The sequence below is a fragment of the Myotis lucifugus genome, unplaced genomic scaffold, assembly GCF_000147115.1.
Source record: "Myotis lucifugus unplaced genomic scaffold, Myoluc2.0 scaffold_33, whole genome shotgun sequence".
Taxonomy (NCBI): domain Eukaryota; kingdom Metazoa; phylum Chordata; class Mammalia; order Chiroptera; family Vespertilionidae; genus Myotis; species Myotis lucifugus.
In genome coordinates, this window is record NW_005871081.1 from 7,990,976 (window position 1) to 8,017,379 (window position 26,404).

The 26,404-nt window shown below is 37.1% G+C and overlaps 1 protein-coding gene across 1 annotated transcript in view; it reads right to left on the reverse strand.

The window, feature by feature from the left end:
- Positions 1–1,363: 1,363 nt before the first annotated feature.
- The window catches only part of LOC102441395 (DNA repair protein complementing XP-G cells), a 59,298-nt gene continuing 34,257 nt past the window's right edge, over positions 1,364–26,404 (reverse strand). Inside the window, exons 11-23 of the mRNA XM_023752475.1 lie at positions 24,498–24,613; positions 23,931–24,017; positions 22,721–22,781; positions 21,238–21,381; positions 17,821–18,028; positions 16,416–17,513; positions 13,107–13,351; positions 12,667–12,786; positions 12,054–12,267; positions 9,747–9,891; positions 5,193–5,393; positions 3,827–3,911; positions 1,364–2,013 (exon numbers count right to left, since the gene is read on the reverse strand). Coding sequence (XP_023608243.1) covers positions 1,438–2,013; positions 3,827–3,911; positions 5,193–5,393; positions 9,747–9,891; positions 12,054–12,267; positions 12,667–12,786; positions 13,107–13,351; positions 16,416–17,513; positions 17,821–18,028; positions 21,238–21,381; positions 22,721–22,781; positions 23,931–24,017; positions 24,498–24,613 — 3,300 coding nt within the window. The 3' untranslated portion in view covers positions 1,364–1,437. The remainder of the gene's footprint in view (positions 2,014–3,826; positions 3,912–5,192; positions 5,394–9,746; positions 9,892–12,053; positions 12,268–12,666; positions 12,787–13,106; positions 13,352–16,415; positions 17,514–17,820; positions 18,029–21,237; positions 21,382–22,720; positions 22,782–23,930; positions 24,018–24,497; positions 24,614–26,404) is intronic.

Here is a 26,404-nt window from a genome sequence, read left to right on the forward strand (position 1 = left end):
AAATTAATTTCTTTAGCAGGATGATGATTATCCTACCTACAAACACATATGTGGAAAACTCCCCATTATAAGCAGTTTTGAGAAATGAGAAAAACATAGTCAATTTGCCCCACTCCCAAAACTGTTCTGCTTCAAATACCTCCACAGAAAAGAAGCATTAAGACAAGTTTATTTGTATGGAAGTTATTTTTTACTTTAGAAGGCTGCTAGAGAAGACTGACAGAAGCAGAAGACATATTTCAAATTAGAAAAGGATAAATAGTGAGCAAAGAAAAACAGCAGCTGTAGTCCAAGTATTTGGGGAGTTGGGCTGAAAGGTAAATGAGAGCCTATAAAAAGCACCCAGGGGTCATTCAAAGATTGTTGAAAGGTATTTATTTGTATTTAGCTTCCATTATTGAAGATTTTCAACTATTTAAAGACTTAGGGAAGGAAATAAAGATGGAAATACCAAAATGCCAGAAAAGGCACAGTAATCACAAACTTACCTTGGCTGGGCCACTTGGTTAACAATAATCAACCTCTAGAAGCCACTCATAAAGTTAACCCACCTACACCTGTTCAACTACAGCCCTGAACCCCAACTCCCACCCCAGCCACCTTTACACAGAAGTTAGCTTGGAACAACTGAAGAACTTTAAAAGGAGAACATCACAGTACAGAGGTTACCACACAGGTAATGCTCACAGGTGGAATCATGCACCCCATTAACATCTCCTAATCACAGCGGATATACTCAAGTATGCTGCAGCAGTGAGGTTCTGTCTTGCTATCCTTTTAAGTGGTCCCTGAGGGAAATGGGAAGCAGTGGGTGACAAGATTGTGTAGGTGAATGTAACTGCCACTGCTGTGAAATGAGAAATGAGGATATTTTTCTCCTCATCTAGGTTGGAAAGTCAGAGGGATGTGTATTAAGAGTGAATATTGATCAATATAAATCCTTTTTCCTTTTTTCTAATGTTGTCAGAAAGCATCAGGCATTATACAATAACAAAAATATGAACAAAGCCTGTGAGTACAAGGAAATATTCAACGAGATTAAAAAAAAAAAAAAACACTAGAAAAATGTAACACATTGAAAAATAAATACGTGCCAAGTTAATTTTTATTTAATTTATTTTTAATTTATTTTTTATTTTTAGAGGTAGTGGAAGGAAGGGAAAGAGACTGAGAGAAACATTGCTGTCACATCAATTGGTTGCCTCCCACACACACCCCCACCTGGGCCAGGGATTGAGCCTGCAACCAAGGTATATGCCCTTGACTGAAGTTGAACCTGGTACCCTTCAATCCTCGGGCGGATGCTCTATCCATTGAGCCAAATCATCTAGGGCAAGCATCCATATTTTTAAAATACAAAGACTGTGCAGATACATTTAATTTTATTATTCCCTCACAATGAATGTTAAGTTGTATCCAATTACAGAGAATACACGTTTAAACTAGGTTTTTCTTTCTCCTTCTTGTGCTTCCCAGTTTCCTCTTTTTCTTCCCAAACACAGATCTGGCAGTCACCAGGACTGGTTTTGTTTTCTCTCCATCATCTTCACTAGAGCTGCTTGTAGTGGCACCTTCGTCCCTTACAGGATCAGGTTTCACTGTGTTCTGCAAATCTGAAGAGCTGATTTTTGCCTCTCCAGCTGCTTTTCCCTGCTGCATGTTCATTAACGATAAACACTCTGCATCCTCATTTGAGGATGCATCAGATGATTGCGAGATGTAGTCTTCCCCCAAAAACCCACCACATTTACTCTCTTGTGTAGCATCCGAAAGCCTTGTTCTTTTCAGACTTGAGGACTCTTTCCATTTATTTGCTATGCTTCTCTTCTGGGTCTTACCTTTTGCCTTATCAGGGAACTCAAATTCTTTCTCCATGGCAACAGAAACTGCTTCTTCTCTTTCTTTTCTCAGCATACACGTCACAGCTCTGTTAAGTCTCTGGCTCTTAATACCCTTAGCATCTTGTTTCTCTTGTTGAGCTACTCTAAAGAAAGAATCAATTCGGAGCTGGGTCTAAAAAATAAAAATAAATCAGACAAATAAGTAAAGTTTCTAATGCATATCTGAGAGTTCTACCTTGATCACTAGCATTAAATTCCCTTCAGAGAATATTAATTCATTATCTCTCAAAAGCCAATTTTCTCCCAAATGAATCACTAATAGTAAATTTTACTTTTTAGATCATATTTAATGCAGTATGTGCATCACCTCTATCAACTAATTCCTCTGTCCACATGCCAAATAAGAAATCCCTTCCTAGCACTCAAAGAAAGTTAAATATTTTACAATAGCCAAATATATCCTCTTCTTATGCAGGAACAAAATTTCACGGGATCTAAATTCTGCTATCTCCTTTTAAAAATATTATCATCACACAAAACTTTTAGGAGGCAAATTCACAGTATTATATATTAAAAGGCATAAAAATATTCATGCCTTTTGATCAGCATGATCAAAATGTCAACGTGATCAGAATGTCACTTTTAGGAAGACTTTCTTTAAAAATAGTTACATTTGGGAAAGTTATGCCTAATGTGTGCATCACATCATTCTAAAAACTTGACAATTAAAGGTCCACTAAGTGAACTGAACCAATAAAGTTAAATCTCTGATAAAATGTAATCTGGTCATTTAAAATTATAAAAATTGTGCAAGACATAAAGAAAAGTACATTAATAGGAGGCGGGTTAGATATATGATTAATAAATATATGTAGGAAAAAGAGGAAATGTAAAAAAACCCTAAATGTTAACATCTCTATTAGAAAATGTATATAACAAGTAATTTTAATTCCTTACTTTTTAAATTTGGAGCTATAAACTTATATTAACTTCTATAATGAAAAGAGAAAAACATTACAAGAAAAGTTATCTTAAATTAGGGAGTAGTAATCAGTCACTAAGCCAACTAGCCTTTTTGTCTGCTAGTGAACAACGAAGCTGTACAGAAAGTAATCAAACAACAGGAATTGGTTTTTGGAAATGTTGTCTAAGTTTTATGTTTTTTTCAAAATTAACTGATCCTAATGGAAAAGGATTTAACTTAAACATATATCTTACAGGATATGGCTCATTTCTACCTGCATGGTTTACTTGTATGTATGTTTTGTGGGTTTTCTCTGGGGTGGGAGAAGGTTTCTGTCTGGGTATGAACATACTCATGTATAAATGAGATGCAGTTACCTACATAGGGAAACTGAGGACCATACAAAGGCCTCTTTTCTCCTCAAAAATCTTTCCTGCTGATATACAATAATGACTGAACTTCTACCTTTCATGATTCCTCCATAGAATTAAAGAGCGTTAAGACATTAATGGTCAGAATTGCTTTGGACTGGCCCTAACAGGTTTGGCTCAGTGAATAGAGCGTCAGCCTGCGGACGAAAATGTCCCAGGTTCGATTCCGGTCAAGGGCATGTACCTTGGTTGCAGGCACAACCTCAGTAGGAGGTGTGCTGGAGGCAGCTGATCGATGTTTCTAACTCTCTATCCCTCTCCCTTCTTCTCTGTAAAAAATCAATAAAATATATATTTTTTAAAAAGAATTATTTTGGACTGGACACTTACTAGACCTGTTAAAAATAAAAATAGCTCTAAAAGTATAAAATATTTTATTATAAACACCTCAGTATACAATCCATTAAAGTCAGAATGAATCGAAAGCACAAAGTCCAGCCCTAACGGTGACACTAGAAAATGAAGACAAAGTCCAATTTTTCTTTTGTTTTCTTCTGTTCTCATTTAATCATTTTAAAAATGTATGTTACAGCCCTAAAATAAAAGAATACTCTTTATCCTGAACTTGGGAAAAGAGCCACCATGATTACCTGTTGGGCATTCAGTTGTTTTAATACCGGAAACAAAGACTCATCTGTCTTCGTCCTGTTCCAGCCAAAATACCGCTGACAAAATATGCAGGCAGTTAAGACTTATACACATTTCTAAAGATACTTAAATAAGTAATATATAAAAAGGTCCAAAAACCCATCCTTGATTTTACTTTCCATATCTCCAAAGATTTTCACATTTAGAAGATTAAAAGTAGAAAAAGGAGTAACAAACCAAATTACTCCATAATCATTTGGCACTATGTTCTTTCAATCTCCTCTAAGATAAAACATACCAATTCTCATTTTAGGACATCAAACACTCATGACTATGAAAAAAGGTGAACACAGAATAAAAACAAGTTGCTGCCCGGCCAGTGTGGCTCAATGGTTGAGCATCAACCAGGAGGTCATGGTTCGATTCTGCCAGAGCACATGCCCGGATTGCGGGCTCAATCCCCAGTAAGGAGCATGCAGGAGGCACCCGATCAATGATTCTCTCTCATCATTGATGCTTCTATTTCTCTCTCTCCCTCTCCCTTCCTCTCTGAAATCAATAAAAATATATTTTAAAAAACAAAAACAAGTTGCAGATATACGTATTTCTTTGAAAGAAAAAAACTGTAGTTAGATTAATTCTATTGCAAACTTTAAAACATCTAATCAAATGATTATCCAAAATGCAGAAAGGAACATCAGTAATAAAAATAAAAAAACTAAATCTCTTTCCATTCTTTCAGCATACTTAAGTATGTTGTTAAATCTGTGAATTCTATCACTACTTATTTCAAATAAAATCCTCTTTAACACTAAGGATATTTTCACAATAGCTAAAATGTGGAAGCTACCCATGTGTCCAAATGTGGTATATCCATACAATATAATTAAAAGAAAGGAGATTCTGATACATGCTACAACATGGGTAAATCTTGAGGACATTGGGCTCAGTGAAATAAGCCAGTCACAAAAGACAAATCATGTGTGATTCCACCTATATGCAGTACTTGAAATAGTCAAAATCATAGACAGAATGTAGAATGGTAATGGTTAAGGACAGGCCTGAGGGAGTGGGGAATTACTGTTTAATGGGTATAGAGCTTCAGTTGTAAAAGATGAAAAGAGTTGAGATGGATGGCTCTGATGGTTGTACAACAATGTGAATGTTTTAATACCACTGAACTGTATACCTAAAATGGTAAGAATATAAATTTTATATGCATTTTACCATGAAAAAAAGAGAAAAAAGATCTAAAACGAGTGTCTTAGAAAAAAGAAATATTTAGAAATCCAAGTTCATGTTCCATAAGTTTTAAACCAAAGCACAAATTTGGCTCAATGTTCCTTTATGTTTTAAGTAAAAGGATATTCTCTAATTTTCTCAAGATCAGGTTTCCCCCACAGAAATGATCCCTTGGAGTCATCCACCACAGGTTTGAGGTAAGCATCTGCAACAGCTGGGTTAGGAAAGCCAGGTGTGAGTTGCAACTTCCGTAACTTTTTTTTCACTTTGGTGTCGTAAGGGTTAGGTCTTATCTTCTTATTTTTTTGAGCTTCATGCCACCATTCTCTGTAAGGCAAAGGAACAAGTCTTTATAAAGCAGTAAGACATTATAGTAGATGCACTAGAGATGAAGAGCTCAACTTAAAGTTAGAAAACAAAAACTCAATTCTGAACTTCAAAACAAATCCTATGACCTACAGAATACAAGTTTTATTCTTTTTAGTGCTATTAACCACAATATATAATGATGGCAAACACTGATTAAAGATTACTCTGTTTGGCACTGTGTTAACTGTTCTACACGCCCAACTATCACATAAGTACAGACCTATTATTGTCCTCACCTCACAGACAAGGAAAGTGAACTCAAAGAGAAGTCACTTACTCAAGATTTCACAGGTGGGGTTGATACAATCAGACCCTGACAATCTCCCTCCAGAGCCCAAACTCATAAAAAAGTCAACTTTTTTGGGTCTCAGGTAAAATGGAAGTAATATACCTACCTGTATTTTTTACCTTGCATTAACTACAATAATAGACCTAAGAGTATTTCATAAAATGTAAAAAATGCCAAGATCATGTGACATTTTAAAAATGCAGGACATAATTCTACATATATTATAATCCCAATTTTGAAAAAAAATGTATAAAGTGGAGAAAGAGAGAAAAGGTAAACAGAACTATTTAGGCAACATTATTTCACTACATGCTAGGCAATGCTAGGCAATGCTATAAGCAAGAATACAGCAGTCCATTTTCTTCTTTATACTTTTTCAATTTTTCCATTTTGAACATCAATTATTATGGCAAGTTAACGATAGCCACATCTTCTTTGACTCCTCTCCCTTCAAGAGTTGGAATCCACATCCCCTCCCCTTGAGCCAGGTGGGCTCTGTGACTAAAGTAGTCCCAAGCCCTCAGCGACTACTTTCCACATCCTGTCTCTTGGGTAATTTGCCTTGGAAGCAGCTAACAAGCTCAAAGGAAGGCCCAGCTTATAAAGAGGTCCAGATAGAGAGGGTCCAAGGCCAACAGCCCAGTTATGCCCGAGCTCCTAGGTGACAGCACCACTGCCACCCATGTAGGTGAGTCATCTCAAGTGAATGCTCTAGTCCCCTAACATGGAACAGAGATGACACACACAGACATGGCCTGACCAGTGAGGATTCATGACCAAAACTAATGACAGTTGCTGTTTGAAGGTGGTTTATAATGCAGCAACAGATAACCAGAAGAATTTATACAGTTTTTTAAAATGGTATAAAAGTTAAAACATAAATATAACCTTCACCAGTCTATACATTCAATAGAACTAAAAAAAAACCTCTACATCTCACGTTCCACTGCTTCACATATGTATTCCTATTAGCAACTCAGATTTATTGGCTCAGCCAGTTTCACTTCACTGATGCAGGAGTGCCATCTAGCGCTAAAAAGGGTAACTACAGACTTTTATTGTAGGATCAAAATGCAAAAGGGGAAAAAATGGCAAAAGGAAAAAAATCTTTCTTCATCAGTTTTACAATATTGTTTGCAAGAGTGCACTGAGAAATAAGATACCTATATATCTCCCAACTCTGTTTGAATTTCGTCTCTGAAACAGTCTTCATAATCGTTTGCTAGAAGAATCAGCACAACATGGGGTGAGCCCCTTAAACCAAAAGGATCACCCCTCTTTCAAGCAAGAGAGCCAAGCATTTAACAAAAGATGCAAGATGGCATCTGCCAATCAGCTTAGGTGTGGGGAACACAATAGGGAGTGGTAGCAACGGTGATAAAATTGAAATATTTGTGCCTTGTCCAAGTCAGTGTGGAACAGCTATTCTCCACCCAGCTGTTTGGGGGTTCATTTGGGATTTGGGGCCAGTATTTTCAGATCTCCTTTTCCTCCTAAAAAAGTTACAATTTTCTGTGAAATCTCCCCAAACTTAAATGTTGATAGCCAATTCAAAATTAAAGAAGAGCACACAGTATAGGCCAAATCAAGAACACCTGGACTGAATTCAGCCTGCAGGCCCAGAGAACCACTACTGTAATGGGGGAGTCTGGTTGGGAGAAGGGGAAAGCAGAGAAGAAATCAAAGCAGCATTCTCAGTTCTACTGCTCTTCCACCTCTTCTCTTGCTCTTTCCCGCTTCATTCGTCCTAACCCTCCTGACCCATGCACTGCATAGGCTGCCCTTATTTGTCAATGATGAGCTGGAAGACCAAAGGCATAAACTGCTAAAGCTAACTGAAAATGTAGACCATTCAACTGGCAACAAACGAGCAAAAACTGTTGAAAGAAAAATGGCACAAACAGGCTAGACCAGCCATGGGCAAACTACGGCCCGCGGGCCGGATCTGGCCCGTTTGAAATGAATAAAACTAAAAAAAAAAAAAAAAAAAGACCGTACCCTTTTATGTAATGATGTTTACTTTGAATTTATATTAGGTTCACACAAACACTCCATCCATGCTTTTGTTCCGGCCCTCCGGTCCAGTTTAAGAACCCATTGTGGCCCTCGAGTCAAAAAGTTTGCCCACCCCTGGGCTAGACACTAAGTCAGAGATGCAAATTGTCAATATACATGAAAAAAATCACTTTCACTAATAATTAGGACACCAAAATGAAAAGTTGCATATCATTTTCACTTACCTAAAATACTAATCAGATAAGAACCCAAAGATAAGAACACTCAAATCAGTATTTGTGTATACTTCAAAAAATAACAATAGGCATTTGAATAAATAAATCATTATACCTCAAAAGACTATTATGGGGTCATTAAAAACAAAGACAGAAATCTATACACTGATGTATGCCTTGTTTTATCACCAAATGAGTTATGGGTAACATAAAAAGTATATAAGATTCTTGTAAAAAAAAAATAACACACTTAAGTGAATATATATGTGTTTACAGTTTGAGTATACAGTTGACCATTGACTCCCCAAAAATTAAACATAGTCGTCACTCAATATACAAGAGGGACTGGTTCCAGGATCCTCTGTGGATATCAAAATCTGTGGATGCCCTAGACCCAATGCATACCGTTGGCCCTCTGCATTTACCAATTCCCAAACACAGATTGAAAATGCTATTTTCAATCTATGGTTGGTTGAATCCAGATACAAAACCTGGAATACTGTATAGTTATTGAAAAAGTCTACTTATAAGTAGACTCATGCTGTCAAATCTGTGTTGTTCAAGTGTCAAATGTATATATATTAAATGTATAAGTATACTGTGTAAAGTCTGAAATGACATAAACCAAAATGTTAACTGTAATCTTTTTAATACATGTTTTATAGTTTTTCTATTATGTATTATTTGTATAAAAAAGTGATTTGTAGTTTTTCAAGTTATTAAAATACCATGACCTATAAGCCACCTAATAACTTACCTCCAGTATATATTTCCTCAACAATAATAAAATATGAAAAGAGATAAAAAGCATAAAGAAAAATACATTTGTGTGTGTGCTAAAACTGGAGGACAGCAGTCATTAAAACAATTTTGTATTTAAGTTTTAATTCTCATCAGTGATTCTTCAGACCAGAATAACCCAGAATTTTTCAAACACAGGAGATACAACTGGAGAGAATTCTAAAAAAAAAATCATTAAATCGTCTGCTGCCAAATAGTATTTCATGACCAACTGATGGTTAGAATATGCCATCACAATCTCATGAATATTCTAAAAGTCACTGAATTGTACACTTTAAAAAAATGAAATTTATGGTATGTGAATTATAGTTCAATTTTTTTAAAGATGTCATCAAGGGATAACCTTATCAAAGAACTACTTTCACAGACATACTCATAACTACTACCATCTCAGAATCTCCAAAATTGAGTGTGCCTCAAGTATAGGACAACTTTAGGTTCTATGTGGAATGCACCTCACCACTAAATACATCACAGTATACATGCAGTGAGAAAAAGGACAGCAGTGCCTAATATAAAGTTCCTGGCATTATATTTCCATTCCCCTCTCTGGCCGACCTCTTTCAGAACACTCAACAAACAGCAGTACAAGTATGGTTTGTTTCTCTGTCACCCCCAAGAGCATGGCAACTGCTTGAGGGTATGGTCTGTAATGGTCCATCACTTAGTCATCTTTTCTATCCCAGCCTAGGACAGTGTCTAAATAAATATTTGAATAAATAAAGCAGCAATTTCTGTACACCTAGGAAATACCACAGGACTGGCTTTGTATCCCTGAATTAGGATAAGCCTGGGCAACACTAAAAAACAGGGTCTCTAATTTCACTGAAATTCTAGAATAGGGAAAACACACTAGCAATTCCAACCAGTACCTCCTATTTTCTTAATGAACAATGATTTATAACCATTCATGGTGTAAATAATAGTTCTGTTTGTTAATCTGGGTATTTATACGAACATCTGGATTAAAGAAATTAAGAAAGAACTTACGAAAACTTTAGGAGAGGTTCCAAGCCATGTCCAGGGAATTCATTGAGAATTTCCATAGCTGTAACACAACCTACAGTTGCTATTCCTTCTGTGTAATCACTTCCAAGCAAATAGGCCAAATTTATTAATTTGTTCCGGTCCAATCCTGTAAGAGTAAAAATTATTATATATTTTTGTTTTTCATTTTATTTTATAAACATTACACATAACATTTATAGACATTTTATTATATGAACAACAGCCAAAGATATTTCTTATTTACTATTGGAAAATAGATTATTTTTTAATGGCCATCTATTAAGAATTTTAAAGTGTCATCCATCCTCAGCTTTTAATACCATCTATCAAACACCACCTATACTCTGATCCACAAATTTAGCTATCCAGCCTGGATTTCTCCTGTCACCCAGACACATATTTAACTATCACCTTAACACCTCCATTTGGGTATGTAATGGGCATCTCAGATATGACAGATCCAAACCTGGATCTTCCTCTCTCTCTTGCTCCAACTGCTCCTTCCCCAGTTTTCGTCTCATTAGTTGCAAGTCCATTCTACCAACTGCTCAGGATGGGAAGCCATCCTTGACTATTCTCCTTCTCTCAAATTTCACACCCAATCCACTCACAAATCCTTTCTATAGCATGGCAGACCATACTTAATTTTTTTTTTAAATGTATTTTATTGATATTTTACAGAGAGGAAGGGAGAGAGATAGAGTTAGAAACATCGATGAGAGAGAAACATCGATCAGCTGCCTCCTGCACATCTCCTACTGGGGATGTGCCCGCAACCCAGGTACATGCCCTTGACTGGAATCAAACCTGGGACCTTTCAGTCCGCAGGCCGACGCTCTATCCACTGAGCCAAACCGGTTTCGGCCCATACTTAATTTTTAATCTCCTCCTTCCTCTCTGATATTAACTCTTGCCATTCTCCTCCTCATTCACTCACACAGGCCTCGCTTTCTTAGTTTGCTCAGGCTGTAACAACAAGTGACCAGACGAAATGGCTTAACAACAGGAATTTATTTCCTCAGTTTGGGAGGTTAGAAGTCTTAAATCAAGGTGTTGGCAGGATTAGTTTCTCCTGAAGGCCTCTCTCCTTAACTTACAGATAGATGGCTATCTTCTCCATATGTCTTCACATGGTCTTCCCTCTTTCCTCTATATTCCAACCTCCTTTACATATAAGGACACAAGTCAGATTGGAGTAGGCCCACACTAATGACCTAATTTAATAATTACCTCTTTAAACACTATCTCCAAATACAGCCACATTCTAAGGTGCTGGGGGTTAAGCCTACAACATATGAATTTTGAGGGAACATAATTCAATACATAACAACCTCTTGATTCTACAGAACACACCAACCAAACTTGAGTCTTGTGCCTGAGGGCCTTTGCACATGCTAGTCCCTTGTCTGACATGCTCATCTCCAAGATATCTAAAATACTAGTTTTTGCTTTCCTTTAGGCCCCAGTCCAAAAGTTACCTATTAGTAAAGCCTTTCCCAACCACAGCTCTACATAAAACAGTACATGCACTTCCTGTGACTCTCTCCTCTCTTTCACTTCTTTATTTTTCTATATGGCACATACCACTAACTGTGCAATTATGATTTGCTTTTTATCATGTTTCTATTAGACGGGTTTTTAAAAATATATATTTTATTGATTTTTTTACAGAGAGGAAGGGAGAGGGATAGAGAGTTAGAAACATTGATCAGCTGCCTCCTGCACACCCCCTACTGGGGATGTGCCCACAACCAAGGTACATGCCCTTGACCAGAATCGAACCTGGGACCCTTCAGTCCGCAGGCCGACACTCTATCCACTGAGCCAACCCGGTTAGGGCAAGACGGTTTTATTCTTGCTGTTTCCTCATTGCCAAAAACAACTGGCACATAGAAATCACTAAATATAAAATATATACTTGTTGGATAAATGGGAGAAAGACTTCCAGAAACACCAGTATAGGGCCATGAAGTTCATGAATCCAGCAGGAGAGACTCCCACCTGCCTTCTCTCACTACCACCTTTGGTTCACTCTCAAGATCTCAGGTAACCAAAGTTTAAACAGGTCAGATGATTACATTGCAAAAACACTGACTCATACTAGGATTTTAATTTCTTAAACCTAATTTAAAAATCCTATTCCTCTAATAAGCAAAAGATCACTTATATGAAAATTGTACAGACCTATCATTTCTATTAATGCATCAAATTAGTTCCTTAGAAAGAAAAAAGTACAATACAAATTCTAAAGGTAATTTTCAGAAAAGTAATCATACTCTGAAGTCTTACCTAACTGATTGTGAAAGTCCACATATTGGTAATATTCTACAAACTTATTTTTATTAAAAAAGTTTTTATACACATGCCGTGCTCCAAACAGCCAAATATCACTATCATCAGTGATTGTTCCGGAAGTTTGATCAGTCAGGTCCAGAATGGCACACTGAGCCTCTGCTTCCATGGGAGCCTCAATGTATGGAATTCCAAACAGGCGAAGAAGTTCCTAAAGAGTTACAGATAAACAATGACACTACTGAAATGCAGTACCTTCCTTGACCCAGAAATGGAAGGAGTGCTTACACATTTTATTAAATGCATTCCCTCAGGGAATCTGAATGAGTAAAAATATCAATAGATATTATTAAAAGAGGCCTAAGTTGGAGCCCAGCCAGCATGGCTCAGTGGTTGAGCATCAACCTATGAACCAGGAGGTCATGGTTTGATTCCCAGTCAGGGCACATGCCCAGTTTTCGGGCTCGATCCTCAGTGTGGGGCATGCAGGAACCAATCAATGATTCTCTCTCATCATTGTTGTTTCTATCTCTCTATCTCTCTCTCCCTTCCTCTCTAAAAGCAAGAAAAATATTTTTTTAAAAAAAGAGGGCCAAGTTGGTAAACGTACCTGGCTTTCCAAAAACATCTGTCCTGTAACAGTAGCAGCGATCCGTTCTTGCTGCTGTTTTTGAGCTTTCAAAGAATTCTGTTGTGTTAAAAGGTTGTTCTCCAGAGTTTCCAGCTCCTCCTACAAAATAATTTCACTTGTAGATAATCATATTAATAATCCAATTCAATTCATTTGTTACAAAAACCTGCACTTAATCTGAAATTACAAATAAGTTCTCCCCTTATGAAGATTACTTGGATTTCTGAACAAGTCACTAAATCACAGCAAAAGTGGAGACTTTCCCAGACAATAACCTACATATAAGAGGAACCATCAGCAAGAACAAAAAAATGCATGCAAATAGCTAATAAATATTCATCTAGTAACTCCTTAAAACTCAAAAGCTACTTAACATGGCTTCCTTAACAATAAGTTAAAGCGTGACATAACATTATTACCAAATTAATATCTTGCCATTCATTGAGCGAATCATCTGCATCATTTTCAGTTTCTTCATGTGGCTCAATACCCAAAGGCTCACTTTCAGAGTTGTCTCTTAGGAGGCTCTCAGAGTCACCGGTGGCTTCTTTCATAGTTCCTATCAGTTCCTCTTCACCTTGTCCAGAGGAAGGTTTGGAAGCTTCTGCTAACTCAGTCTGAGGTTCGTCATCACTAAGTACACTCTGTACTTCAATGAAACTTCCTGTACCAAAATAATAAGGTCACTTTATCTACAACTGAAACATTAACATTATCCTGAAATCATCAATGGCTTCCCAAAATATTCTGAAAAATTGTTTACCCTAAAAAGAAAAGACCTAAATGTAATAGAAAACAGGTGACAGTAGCATATTACTATTAAATAAATTTAATGAGAGATGCCTATAACTTCAAAATAAGCCTTTTCAATGAAATAAACTGGCACTATCTTTAATTAGGAACCAAGCTTTCAAATATTTGCATATTAACTTTATACAAATATGTTCTTTAAATTAACTATTATTGTTTTAAAATTCAAAAAGAAGAATTTCTGGATATATAAACAATCACAGAGGTTGTTAAAGTTTTATGCAATTTCACTATGAACACAGTGAAAGGAGTTTTAGGGATAAAATGGGCAGATTTAGGGAGTTTTAGGAATAAAGAAGATCCATGGGGGAGGAAGGCATAGGTGGGGACTTGGAGCTGCCAGAAGGCATACATTCACAGAGAAGAGAAAAAAAGAGGTGCCACAGGATAAGGAGAGAGAGGAAGACATCCATTCACAGAAGATAGGGAAAAGCCACAGGGTATGGGGAGAAAGAGGAAACAAACTTTCAGAGGATAGAGAAATGCCGACATATGGGAGAAAGAGGAAAACAGATTTTCACAAGAGATAGAGAATTCTACCACTGAAGAGGGAGAGAAGGAGGGAGACACTACGTGGGGTTTGGGCTTTAAAGTGGATAGTCTGCAAGAGTGACCATTTAGAAGGGAGTATGAAGAGACAAAGAACTGCACCTTTATAAACCTTAGCAAAAACGAGCTTGGTGGGTTACCCCCTTGAGACCCCCTTCCTATGTGGCAGTCTATACTCGCTTCCAGTAAATTTCCACCCTTTGATCTACCACCTTTTGTCCGTGGCTTCATTCTTCGAATCCATCCGGACAAGAACCCAGGAAAGAAATCACCCTTGCATCCTGCTCAGGAAAACAACCCAACTCAATAGCAGAGAATAAAGCTATGATATAGTGGGGGAAAAATCCTGGATAAGTACTCAAGAGAAACAGCTCTTCCTCTTCCACTTGCTTTTCCTCCTCTCAGGTCTTTCCTTTAAAAAGTACTGTGATTCCCTTCCATCCCTCAGGCACAGTGGGCTGGGGTATGAGGGCACAATCAGGATGGAGGGGGCAGGGCTCTCAGGGCCAGAGGCCTGGGGTGAGGAAACAGCCTAAGCCAAGGAAGAGGCCACTGGGATCAGGAGATGGTTATAAAGACAATAAGCAAATAAGTACCCATGTTGAAGATAATGGGAGCAAGGTTCCTCACTGTTAGGGAAATTTCAAAGAAGGTAAAGACTAGAATGAAATCTGTGATGTTGGACTGGAAGTGCCAATATCAGTGTGAATTTATGGATTTTAATATATAGATAGGGATAAATTAGATGTGTGCGTGCACGTGTGTATGTATAAATATATGTCCTGGCTTTGCTGCTAAGAGGGCCTGAAGCAATGATACTCCAATAACAGATCTTGGTTTCTAAACATCATGCCATTACAAGGAACCAGGGCTCTTTGGCAAAATGGCTGGTTTCAGGGAAGGGCAGGGAAAGTACAAGGTAAACCTGGAATATCTTGTCCAGGAAGTAAAGAAATGCTCAAAATATAATGGGTAATTGTCAAAAGTCACAGGAGCCAGCTTGAAGGGACAAACTAGCTACAGGCCAAAGCTGAGACAATTCAAACAACAAAGTAAAGTATGGTAGTACCATAACTTCTAGATAAAATAGGAATCCATGAGTTTAGACTGATACAATAAATAAATGGGAGAAGGGAATGATCTTCCTTATAGTTGGATGCCAACAATATATAAGAAACAGAGTTTAAAAACCCCCATTTGGCAACCATAATAGCATAATTTATTCAGGTAAAAATCTTCAATGGATGCTAAAAAGAGTGGGTGAAGGTTTGTTTAGTAACAGCATATTTATGTAGCCCCCAATACTCCTTTCCATAAAATACTTCCTCATTACAAAGGGGAAATACCAACTTTCAAATGGAGTAACCTGGCAGACACTAGGAAAATAAATTACCAGGTGTATGTGTAGGGGAGGGAGGGGGAGTTGAGGGAGCTGCACAGTCATTTCTTCTTATTTGCAGCATTTATGTTCTGTAAATAAAGTCACTGAGAACACTAAATACATGAATACTGAAACTTTGTACCTCGAGGAAATAGATTTATAATTCTAAATCCTAAAAGCAACCCATCTTGGTAAACTGTTTTCTTTATTTTACAAAAAGAAAACAAAGTTTAGAGGTGTTAAAAGACTTGCCTGAGGCCACCCTAATAACTGGTGCCTGAGCTGAGAATCAAACCTGTCCAACTGGCCCTAGAGCCAAAGCTTCTTGATCTACACTGCACTGCTCTCTCCCATCTCCACCCTCTGGTCTGTGTAGGAGAGTTGAAACAAAAAGGCAGAGTGTCACCTTGCTCAACCTCAGCTGGGAACAGTGTGGCAACTCAAATTTTTAGCTGCTCTATGCATGTCCACCAATGACCACAAACAGTGTGGGTAGTATTGATTCTGGGGTTACAAATAAATTCTACAAATACGGAATCTATAAATAATGGTGTTTGGCTGTATAAAAATGTATACAGAAATAGATATAGATATATAATATACATAGAGAGATATGATAAAGCCAATGTGGTAAATGCTAGCCACTGAGGTACTGGATAAGGAATCAGAATGTTCTATAATATTCTTTTGACTTTAAGTTTGTAATTAATTCAAAATAAAGTTAAAAGAACTGAAAGGAAACTTTTTATCTTCTCCAATTTGGGTACTCCCTCCATTTAAAAATAAATACAAAAAGAATAACAAAACAGGAAAGGTCAAGATTCCATCACTAGCTGTGTGCCCTTGGGAAAGTCATTTCACCTTTCCGGGTCTCTAGGTCATCAACTGAACAGAGTGGCAACTGGACCACAATAAAGGATCTCTCAGTTCCCACAAAGGTGAAGTACCACCATTCTTATCTCTAAAAGAGAACAGAGTAAGCACCTACCATCAGATTCACTTTCCTCAGAGTTGATTTCCATTGGTTCCATAGACTTTGGAGCTGAAATTAAATCCTGGCCTGAAGATTCCATTGTCTCACATTCTTGGATGGTTTTCAGGAAATTCTCATGCTCTTTAGCATTTTCTAAGTTACTTATTGCCTCTGATGGGATACTTAGTGTGTTACGTGTTCCTTGTAAACTGACAGTAGCAATAACTTTAGAAGCAGGATTTTTTTCACATTCATCGTTACTTGAAATAACAGAAGAATCATATTTAACCTCAGATGGACAAAGATCTTGTTGTATCTCCAGCACTTTGGTGTATGTTTCATTCTCTGATACAGAACTTGGATTTACAGGAGGTGCTGATGTCAGTTCTCCTCCACTCGGGAGCCCAGGTGCATTCACGTGAATAACCACTGTGTTTTCTAAAGGAACTGAATCTTTCCTATCATTAACCGTAGGCTCATCACTTGTCTGAAAGGCTTTGTTAACCCCGTGACTAAATGACATTTGTTCTTTTGGAATGTTAGCTTCACTGCCTTCACAAAAGACAGTACTTGACAAAGGAGGTGAGTCGGCTACCTCTTTTTCATTATTAGTGCAGGTTACACGCTCCTCTACAAAGTTCACACTGGTTGAATGAGGCACTGTTGTCAACAGCATTCCTTTTCTATCTCTTGTTTGAAGTCCTTCATCAGTTTCCTCATCAGAACTGCTCATAACCAGTTTTTTGGCTTCTGACCCTCCAGTCTGCACATCATTCCCAGCACGCACTTTCACGTCTTCATCATCATCCAGAGCTTTCTGAATAGCCAGGAGAGTCAGTGGTGATACGGAGCCCCCATCTCCAGCAGTAAACGCATTCCTCTTATTGTGCTGCCTTTGATTCTCACTCTCCAGCTCCTCTTCGGAGCTACTGCCCAACATGGCAGCTTGCATGGCCAGTACAGTTCTTGGAGAAGGAGGGGTGGCATCAGGCTCTTTCTCTGGCTTCAGTTTTTCACATGGAGATGACTTTATGTCAAAAGACGTGTTGTGCATTTTGCTGGAAGATGGAAAAGACTCTGAATCCACATCTGCAACTTTCTTAGCTTGTATACCTTAAGAAAAAGTAAAACTATGTAGATTTACAGTATAATACTTCTAGTAACATGAACAAGAGTATACTGATTCTCATATATGGAGTTACACATTTTCATTTAATCAGCAATTAAAAAGTTAACTCATTAGTTAATATTAAAGTGGGTTGGTACAACCCATTAAAATAGGTAATCCATTAATAACTTACACAATTATTATTACATAAGTAGGTTTCATTAATATTATCCAGGGATGGTAGTTTATAGAGTTCAGAGACACAACACATTTTTGGTTTTTAACTATCAAATAAATGATGGTGCCCAATACCTTTTATCAAGATGTAATGTGAAGTGTCTTCAGAGACCACTCTTCTTGACTCCACCTCTTTCAAAAAGCCCCCTTCATCTTCATATTGCCTTTGGATTTGTCCTGAATGTTGCTGATTCATTTCCTTTTGGACATTTTCTATGTGTTGGTTGAGATAGTTTTTTTTAAGTAAGCCTTTGAGCTGGTATTGTGAAAAGTCATTGGACTCCTAAAGCAAACAAGCAAAATGAATTTATATTAAATACAGATATTACCACATATCCATCTCTTTCCCAAAAGGTTAACAAAGAGCAATTAATTTTTTTTCATTGGTGGTATTTTCATATTATAAAAGTAAAATTTGAAAACTTAGAACAAAACAATAACATAAACTTTAAAACAAAAGGAATTGAGCAAAACAAAAGAAACCATGCTACTGTTTATGATTTAATCACTCATTAAAAATACATGGCTTGAGCACGTGATGCATGCCAGGCACTGTGACATTTTTATTATGGCTTAACAGATGAGACAACTTTCTAGAATGTCAGTAAATAGGCAAGTAAAGTGCCCAGCATAGTCCCTGGCCCACAAAAGATAAACAATAAATCATAGCAACCAGTTATTAATAGTAAACATTTGCAAAGCATTTCCTGTGTAAGGCATTCTTCTAAGTACTTTTATATATATTATCCAATTTTATTCTCAACCACCGATGAGACAAATATCATTATGTCCAATCTATCTAAAAGTGAAAAAACTAAGACTTAAATAGGTTAAGTACCCTTCCTAGAAGCACATAGCTAGTAAGTGAGAGATCTGGGATCAAAAGCAGATCTTTTGATTAACCCTTATACTATACTAGAGGCCCGGTGCATGAATTGTATTTGCCCACTGTAGAGATGACACAACGACCCAACCTGGATCACTTACAACTTCCCTTAGCTGTGAGAATTACACATTCAATGAGCCGCTGCGCTGTACTACCCTAGTCTACAGATCCCAGAGGCTGTGTGGTGGCAAAGAAAAGCAAGTGGAGCAAGTCATTAGGGACTGTCTCTTTCTCCCTTTCCCATTGTTGTTTACATAATCCAAATGCTATTTCCTCAAAGACCAGCCAAAGATCCTTTTACACTCAAGAAACAAAATGCTTTATTGGTAGATTGAGCCTGGATTTTTCCCCTGAAATAAAAATAAATTTACTTCTGTGCTTTGCATACCACTTCTGTATACCTTAGCTATTTCCTGTGTTCACATTCTTCATGGAAAAAAAGAAAGGAGTGAGAGAAATGAAGTCTCTCCTGCCTTTTTCATATTTTATTATCAATTTTAAAAATGGTAAAAGTCTGCAGAAAAAAGAATACCAAATCCATTCATTAGGAATAATAGTGCTGCAAAAATTTACATTCTGACCTACAGTGAATTAAAGGAGAACAATGTTAGAAATAATAGGTGGTAGCAGTAGAAAGGAAAAGAAAACTCACCAACTAAAGATAGTAAGAATTAACGTTGTAGCATTATCAGGAGATATGCTCAATAAAACCCAACTCCATACACCACCCTGCTGGGGGTTTCTGTGGCTATGGGGTCACTATCAAATGCTTTAATTTAAAGAATTTACCACTAAATTCCCTATTACCAATGTCCAGAAAGAAGAAGAGGAAACATGGAGATACAACTGCATTTCCAGCCTTGTAACAGAGGAAGAAGTACGTGGAATTTCCAGTTAGAACAAACTTTTCCAATGTGATTAGGTTCTATATTACTATCGTATTCTACAATGAATATTATGGGTTAAAATAACTTTTATGAACTAACCTAAGAATTGAACCACTAGGCATATAATGGGCATTGACTATGGGAAAGATACTAAGCTAGGTGTTGAAAATACAGAAGTGAGCAAGATAGGCATATCTGGGTGCTAAAAAATATGAAAGGAAATTATAGGGTACTATGAAAATACAAACAGGAGACAAGATCTGATCTTGGGTGGAAAATCAAGAAACCTTTCTTTGAGTAAGTATTTGCAAGTTCAAACTTATAAATACAGGGTGTGAAAGTTTTAAAAAATGAGCAAGTTAAAGAGTAAGATCTTATCATCAACCTCTCCTCTCAAAAAACATCTTTCTCTAAAAATTTTTTGGTAGTGACTTTATTCCATCAAGAGCAGCTGTTTTGTTTCACAGAAAATTTAAACAAAGCATTACCATGATGGAAGCTGATGTGTTGAATCAGGTATACAAAAAAAAAATGAAGTTGGCCTGTTCAAGACATTATTGTCTTCTATTTAAATATCCACTGGAAAGGTCCTTACTGTGCAAACTAAACATGGACTTGTATTTAGGAAGTGAGTTGGACTTCATTACTTTTTGAGAAAACATGGATATGCAAGCAGCTTGTTAGTGTATGTGTGTTTTCCCAGTAGGATCTCTCATAGTCATTTTTTCTCACAACTACATTGTAGCTTATTCTGCGCTCACAAGAAAGACTGGTCCTTCTGAAAGAGCCAGGCCCTTGGAAATTGTGTGTAAGAGATTGTGTGTAAGATTTAGCACTTCATAGATAGAGAAATCCCATGCCATTTTAACCTATACCATAAGGGATTGTGCAACTGTGTGAGCAGGTACCGGGATCACTTAGATTTAGTGTCTAAATAAAGATATTGGAGTTTGTAACTGCAGCCATTGAGTTAACATGGCAGTTATTTTAAATAAATGACTCATGTAGGTGAGATTTCAAGGTCACTGGAAACCTTTTCCTGATTTCTATATCCAGCTGCTCACTGGTGGGACTTTCTCACAAAGCAGGAGTTCTTGGTGGTACGGTCCAAGCCCTGCTCGCGCGCGCTCTCTCTCTCTCTCTCTCTCTTGCATGTGTGTATCTCTGTGTGTATCTGTGTGTGTGTGTGTGTGAGAGAGAGAGAGAGAGAGAGAGAGAGAGAGAGAGAGAGAAATAGAAGAATTCTATGCTCAGGTGTATTGTTTATAGAAAAGGCAGTGGAGGCTAGAGAGGTAGGCTTCTGCTTATGAGCATTTGTTTACGTATTTATCCCATGTTTGCTGAAGTTCTGAAAATGCCCTATATCTTGACCTGGGTGGAGTATTTATACATAAAAAACAAAATGTACATCTAATATGTATGTGGATTACATAAATATAATACCTATGAAATAAAAAATTTGAGAATTAAAATAAAATGTATACACACTTTGAATAATTATTAATTTCATTGGGTTAAATCTGAAAAGAAAGAAACATCAATTGAGCTATCAGCTGTTAAAGTGCATACATTTCTGGGGGACACCCTGTATATGATGCTTCACAAATGCTGTTTACTGGAAACATTGTATAAACAGTGCTTGTCGATTTTTTTTTCTAATGCAAAATGTTTCTGCAGTTCTCAATTCTATGCATTAATGTGCTGTTACATATATATTACCTCTGGCATTGCTTCAAATAATGTCCTTCTTCTCTTGGTAAATTCTTTCATATCAGTCAAGATTTCATGCTTTATTTCAGGGGGCAGGCTGCTGAAGTCTTCAGACTCAATATCTACTGCATGAGGATTCTGAAAGAACTCTTCCTGTAAGGAATAAAACATAACACCATAAAATTAACATTTCATACACTTAATGCTATTCACCATGACAGAGTTATCTTGTGCTTATATCATAAACAGAGTTCTACATAATCTACAATAGGCTAAACAAAGTTGTACGTAATCTGCAATAGGCTTAAAAGTGAATGGCACATTAGGGAATATATTCATTCACTCATTCATTCATTCAAAAGAAAAATTACTTACCAGGCACCTCTAATGTGACAAGCACTGTTCCAGGAGCTAGAGTACTATGGAGATCATGCCAGATGAGGTCCGTACTCTTAGGAGTGAAGGAAGATATATAATAAACAAGATACAATGAGAAAATAAAGCAGGCTATTCTACTAAGGGAGTTGATTAGAAGAATAGAAAGAGAGCAACCTGGCTCAGTTAGTTGGAGTGTTGTACCATATACCAGAGGTAGTAGGGTTCGATTCCCGATCAGCACACATATTTAGGTTGCGGGTTTGATTCCCATTCAGGGCACGTAACAGAGACAACCAATCAATGTTTCACTCTCCCTTCCTCTCTCTAAAATCAATAAAAACATATCCTCAGGTGAAGATTTAAAAAAAGTAGAAAGAGAAAAATAGAGAAGAGCCCACTAAAAAAATGACCTTGAACAGGGATCTGAAAAATAACAAAAAGCCTGCTTAAGGACAGAGCATTTCAGCCAGAGAGAATAACAAGTGTAAAGGCCCTAAGGCAGGGATGAACCTTATGAATTTAAGCGTGCAAGGCCTTTGAGGAGACTCCAGCCCCAGCTACGATCTGACTGCACTGAAAGGGAACTGCCTCACTTTCATCAACCCCCTGAACAGTGAAAGATGATAATAAATGATTGTTTTCACGCCACTAAGTTACACAGCAATAGATAACTGAAGCATATAATACAAAGACATACATTTCCATATATATGCATACATATAATCAATACACACACACTCAACCATATGAGGGATAGGGAATGGACTAGTATATGCCAAAGTATTACTAGAAGTTATTTGTGGGTGGTATGTGGCTGTATTTTACATGAGCATATATAACTATTTCTATTTATTTATTGGTTGGTAGGCTGTAAAAGAAAAACAGCTTATTTTGGATATCTAGTTATGCATAATTCCATATATATGTGTATGCATGTATTTTATATATACATATATACACATGCATACACATACACACACAATAAAAAGGCACTTATCTTCATTATTTTTAAGACACTTCTCAAAATTCATACTACCTCATTAAAATTATTCATTTTAATGCCATTCATTTCAAATAACAGCATAAATTCCGAATTCGAAAATTATGTAAATACCTGTAATGCTTGTTTTTGATTCATTCTTTCTTGCCATTCTTTTTCATCTTCCTCTTCTGAGCTGAAAGTCAAACATACATTTACAATATGTGCGATGTAATGATTTAATGAATATTTAATGTGTGATTAAATATTTCTTGAGCTCAAGGTACTGCTACCTGTAGGGGCTACAATGGTGAATAAGATGGCAGGATATGTCCCGTCACTGTTTCACAGTCTGGTGGGGGCAATCACAATATGACCTAAGAACTTCCATCACAAGGGAAGAGCAAGTTGGCCAGAATATGATAAAAGTCACCTCACCCGAATTTGGGATGTCATGAAAGCTTTCTGGAATCTCCTGCAATTATACTGTTTAGAAAAGCATGTGGTTAAAGGGTTGAAGTTTTATCCTTAAAAAACAAAATTAGAAGCTAGGAAGTATTTTAAGCAAGGAAACGACAATATCAGATTTGGGATTTAATAGATTCTATTCTACACTACAAAGCAGAGACTGGGCTTCGCAGGGAGGGGTTGCTACAAAGGAGTAAGACTAGAGACAGAAAGAGATTTGGAAGCCAGTATAGTAAAGTAACCTAGAGACAAGATTACAGTGGCAGTGACGAAGATAAAGAGAACTGGGCTGATTCAGAAGTTACCTGGCCTCTCAGGCGCCCCATAGAAAGAAATGAGGACGGGTGGAGGACATAGTCAAACTGGTCCTCTACCTGCACTTCAACCACAGAAGCCGCTGACAATTCATAGCCAGCAGAAAGAATCCACAAAAAAGCCTGAGAAAGAGTGGCCAGAGAGGTTCTCAGCAGGCACCATGTTACACTGAGACCTGCAAAGCATCTACTGGACTTAGCAAGGACATTGTTGTATGTGGTCTTTTGCATGGTGATGTGAGAGAGAAGACATGAGGCTGAGAAACCGGGAGAGACAGCAAGTATAATCAAAATGTAAGAAAAACTAAAATCCATGTTTTGTGAATTATAAAACAACAGTCCTAGTACAGGCTCTACAAAAAGAAAAAGAAACCATCACAAACCACCAAAACACAAAGACTAGTTACCAATAAAAAATTTACTTTTGAAAAATATTCTAAACCGTGTCAAGAATGCATATTATAGATGCATTAATTTCCTCATGCCTTAACATGTAGATTAAACATAAAGGGTTAAGTCTGTCTGAATACAGTGATAATAAATATTTTAAAATAAACATTTACCTATTTTTTTCTTCCTCTTGTAAAGGTGGCAAAGCATAGATGTCATCTTCTCTTTTAACTTGAGTAAGACTGGGTAGTGCTTCATCTCTGCAAAGTACACACACGCTTAAACAGAGATGACAGGAAATAGCACTTTGAATCAATAGTACTCGCCCACTGATTACAAAAACCATGCTGAGGAGCTGCAAAAGGGGAAACACAGGGGCAACGGCTGCCCGGGCCACTGCTGTGAAAAATAAGTACAGCCTAGAGAAAGAGGAAACTTACTGCCGTGCCTCAGAGCCTGGGTCACAGCATGAAGTGTAGACACGAAAAAACCTTATAAAGGTAAAACGTGCATGCAGGGCAACACTACAGCTTTTCTTTCTCATCAAAGCTAATTCACACGAACAGAGAATTTCCAAAACTTCAAATTATTAGGTCAAAGGGACATCCCACTTATTCCTCTCATTTTACTCTCTCTCTCCTGCTGTGAGTTAAAATTAGGAAAAGGCAGACACAGAAATCCAATGCCAAAATTTTAAAGGCTTAAATTAATCTTTGAAATTAATGTAATTTCCCTCTGACCTTTTGCTTCTTAAGGCAGTTTTGATAGCTTGTCTTTTCAAAAATGTTTTCAAAAGCTTCTCTGTAGTTTTTTTGGAGTCACTGGTTGCCAAGTCTTTTTTATGCCTCCTCTTAGCCTGTGAAAAGAATGCACACAAGATTTCACCTCAGAGTATCAGTATGTTAACAACATTTCTGTGATTTTTTTCCCCATAGAATTTGGTTTTCTGAGCTTTTAGACCAGTGGTTCTCAACCTTCCTAATGCTGCGACCCTTTAATACAGTTCCTCATGTTGTGGTGACGCCCAATTTCATTGTTACAAATTGAACATAATTAAAGCATAGTGATTAATCACAAAAACAATATGTAATTATATATGTGTTTTCCGATGGTCTTAGGCGACCCTTGTGAAAGGGTCGTTCGACCCCCAAAGGCGTCGCGACCCACAGGTTGAGAACCGCTGTTTTAGACACTAGTGATTTTAGTATGTCCTATAATTGCCATATCAGTGGCTATCTTCAGGTTTCTCACATGTAAAGACAGCCTAGTCTCCATTTAGCTACTACTTAATAGACTGGATATTATATATTTTAATTCACTTTCAGTTTCTTTTAACAGTCCTCAAGAAGCCTAAAACTTAATGACATATAATTAAGTAAATGCTTCCCAAAAAGGGATTATATTAACTTCTTCTTTGAAATGCCACTGCTATGCCAAAACCAATTTCTGACATTGGTTTTTATGAAAAATACATTACTTATATGTAACTTTGTCCTTTAATACTCATGATTATATCATAAGAAATCCTAAAATGTATTAGAATACCTTGTAAGAAATGTCCAAGTAGGGAAAAATGAAAGTCTCCATGCTTATGGTTGAATATAAGGCAGAAATACCAAAACATCCTTTTCCTTTTTTGAAATCGAGATTTGACATATAACATAGTTGAAGGTGTACAATGTGCTGGTTTGATACATTCATATATTGCAATATGATTGCTAAGGTAGAGCTAACTACTCTATCAGGAGGGGGAAATTGGAGATTCGTTGTGTATGGGTCCATACAAACTCACAACCAGTAGGTAAGTAAGTTCTGGAGTTCTCTCTCTCTTTCTAATCCTTCCAAAGACTACCTAATATAGAGTGTAATTAACAACTGCAACATTCAAGGCTAGGTCCTTTACTGAGGCAACAAATGTCCCCAAGCATTTACAGATCCTTAATTTTACCCTATGCCCTCATTCAGTATCTGTCCGGTTCGATTACAAGTTCATGAGCTGACATTTTCAACATATAAAGGTCATATATCCAATTACTTCAAAGTTCACATTGTTCAAACACTTTTTAAACTAATTTCAGATTAAAGTAACTTATTCTCATTCTTTTATATCCATTTAGTCAAACTTGGCAACACATAACATTGCTCACTCCTAAAATTCAATTCACCTTTAAAAGAAAGCTCACCATCATGGATTACCCTCAATCTCAGATTCAGGGAGCCATTTCCCCTATAGATTTTTCTATAATGCTCTGAGCAGTAGCAACATAACCAGAACAAATGCAGAACACTTAAGAAAACACTCTAGCCCTAGCCTGCTTGGCTCAGTGGATAGAGCGTCAGCCTGCGGACTGAATGATCCCAGGTTCGATTCCGGCCAAGGGCACATGCCTGGGTTGCGGGCTCCATCCCCAGTAGGGGGCGTGCAGGGAGGCAGCCGATCAATGATTCTCTCTCATCATTGATGTTTCTATCTCTCTCTCTCCCTCTTCCTTCCTCTCTGAAATCAATAAAAGAAATATATTTTTTTTTTAAATTAAAAAAAAAGAGAAACACTCTAAAGGGATAAGGGCTCAATGTAACAATTTGGTCTTTTTATTAAAAGTTAAATTTTATCCTTGGCACCACGATAATAGTCACATATATACAC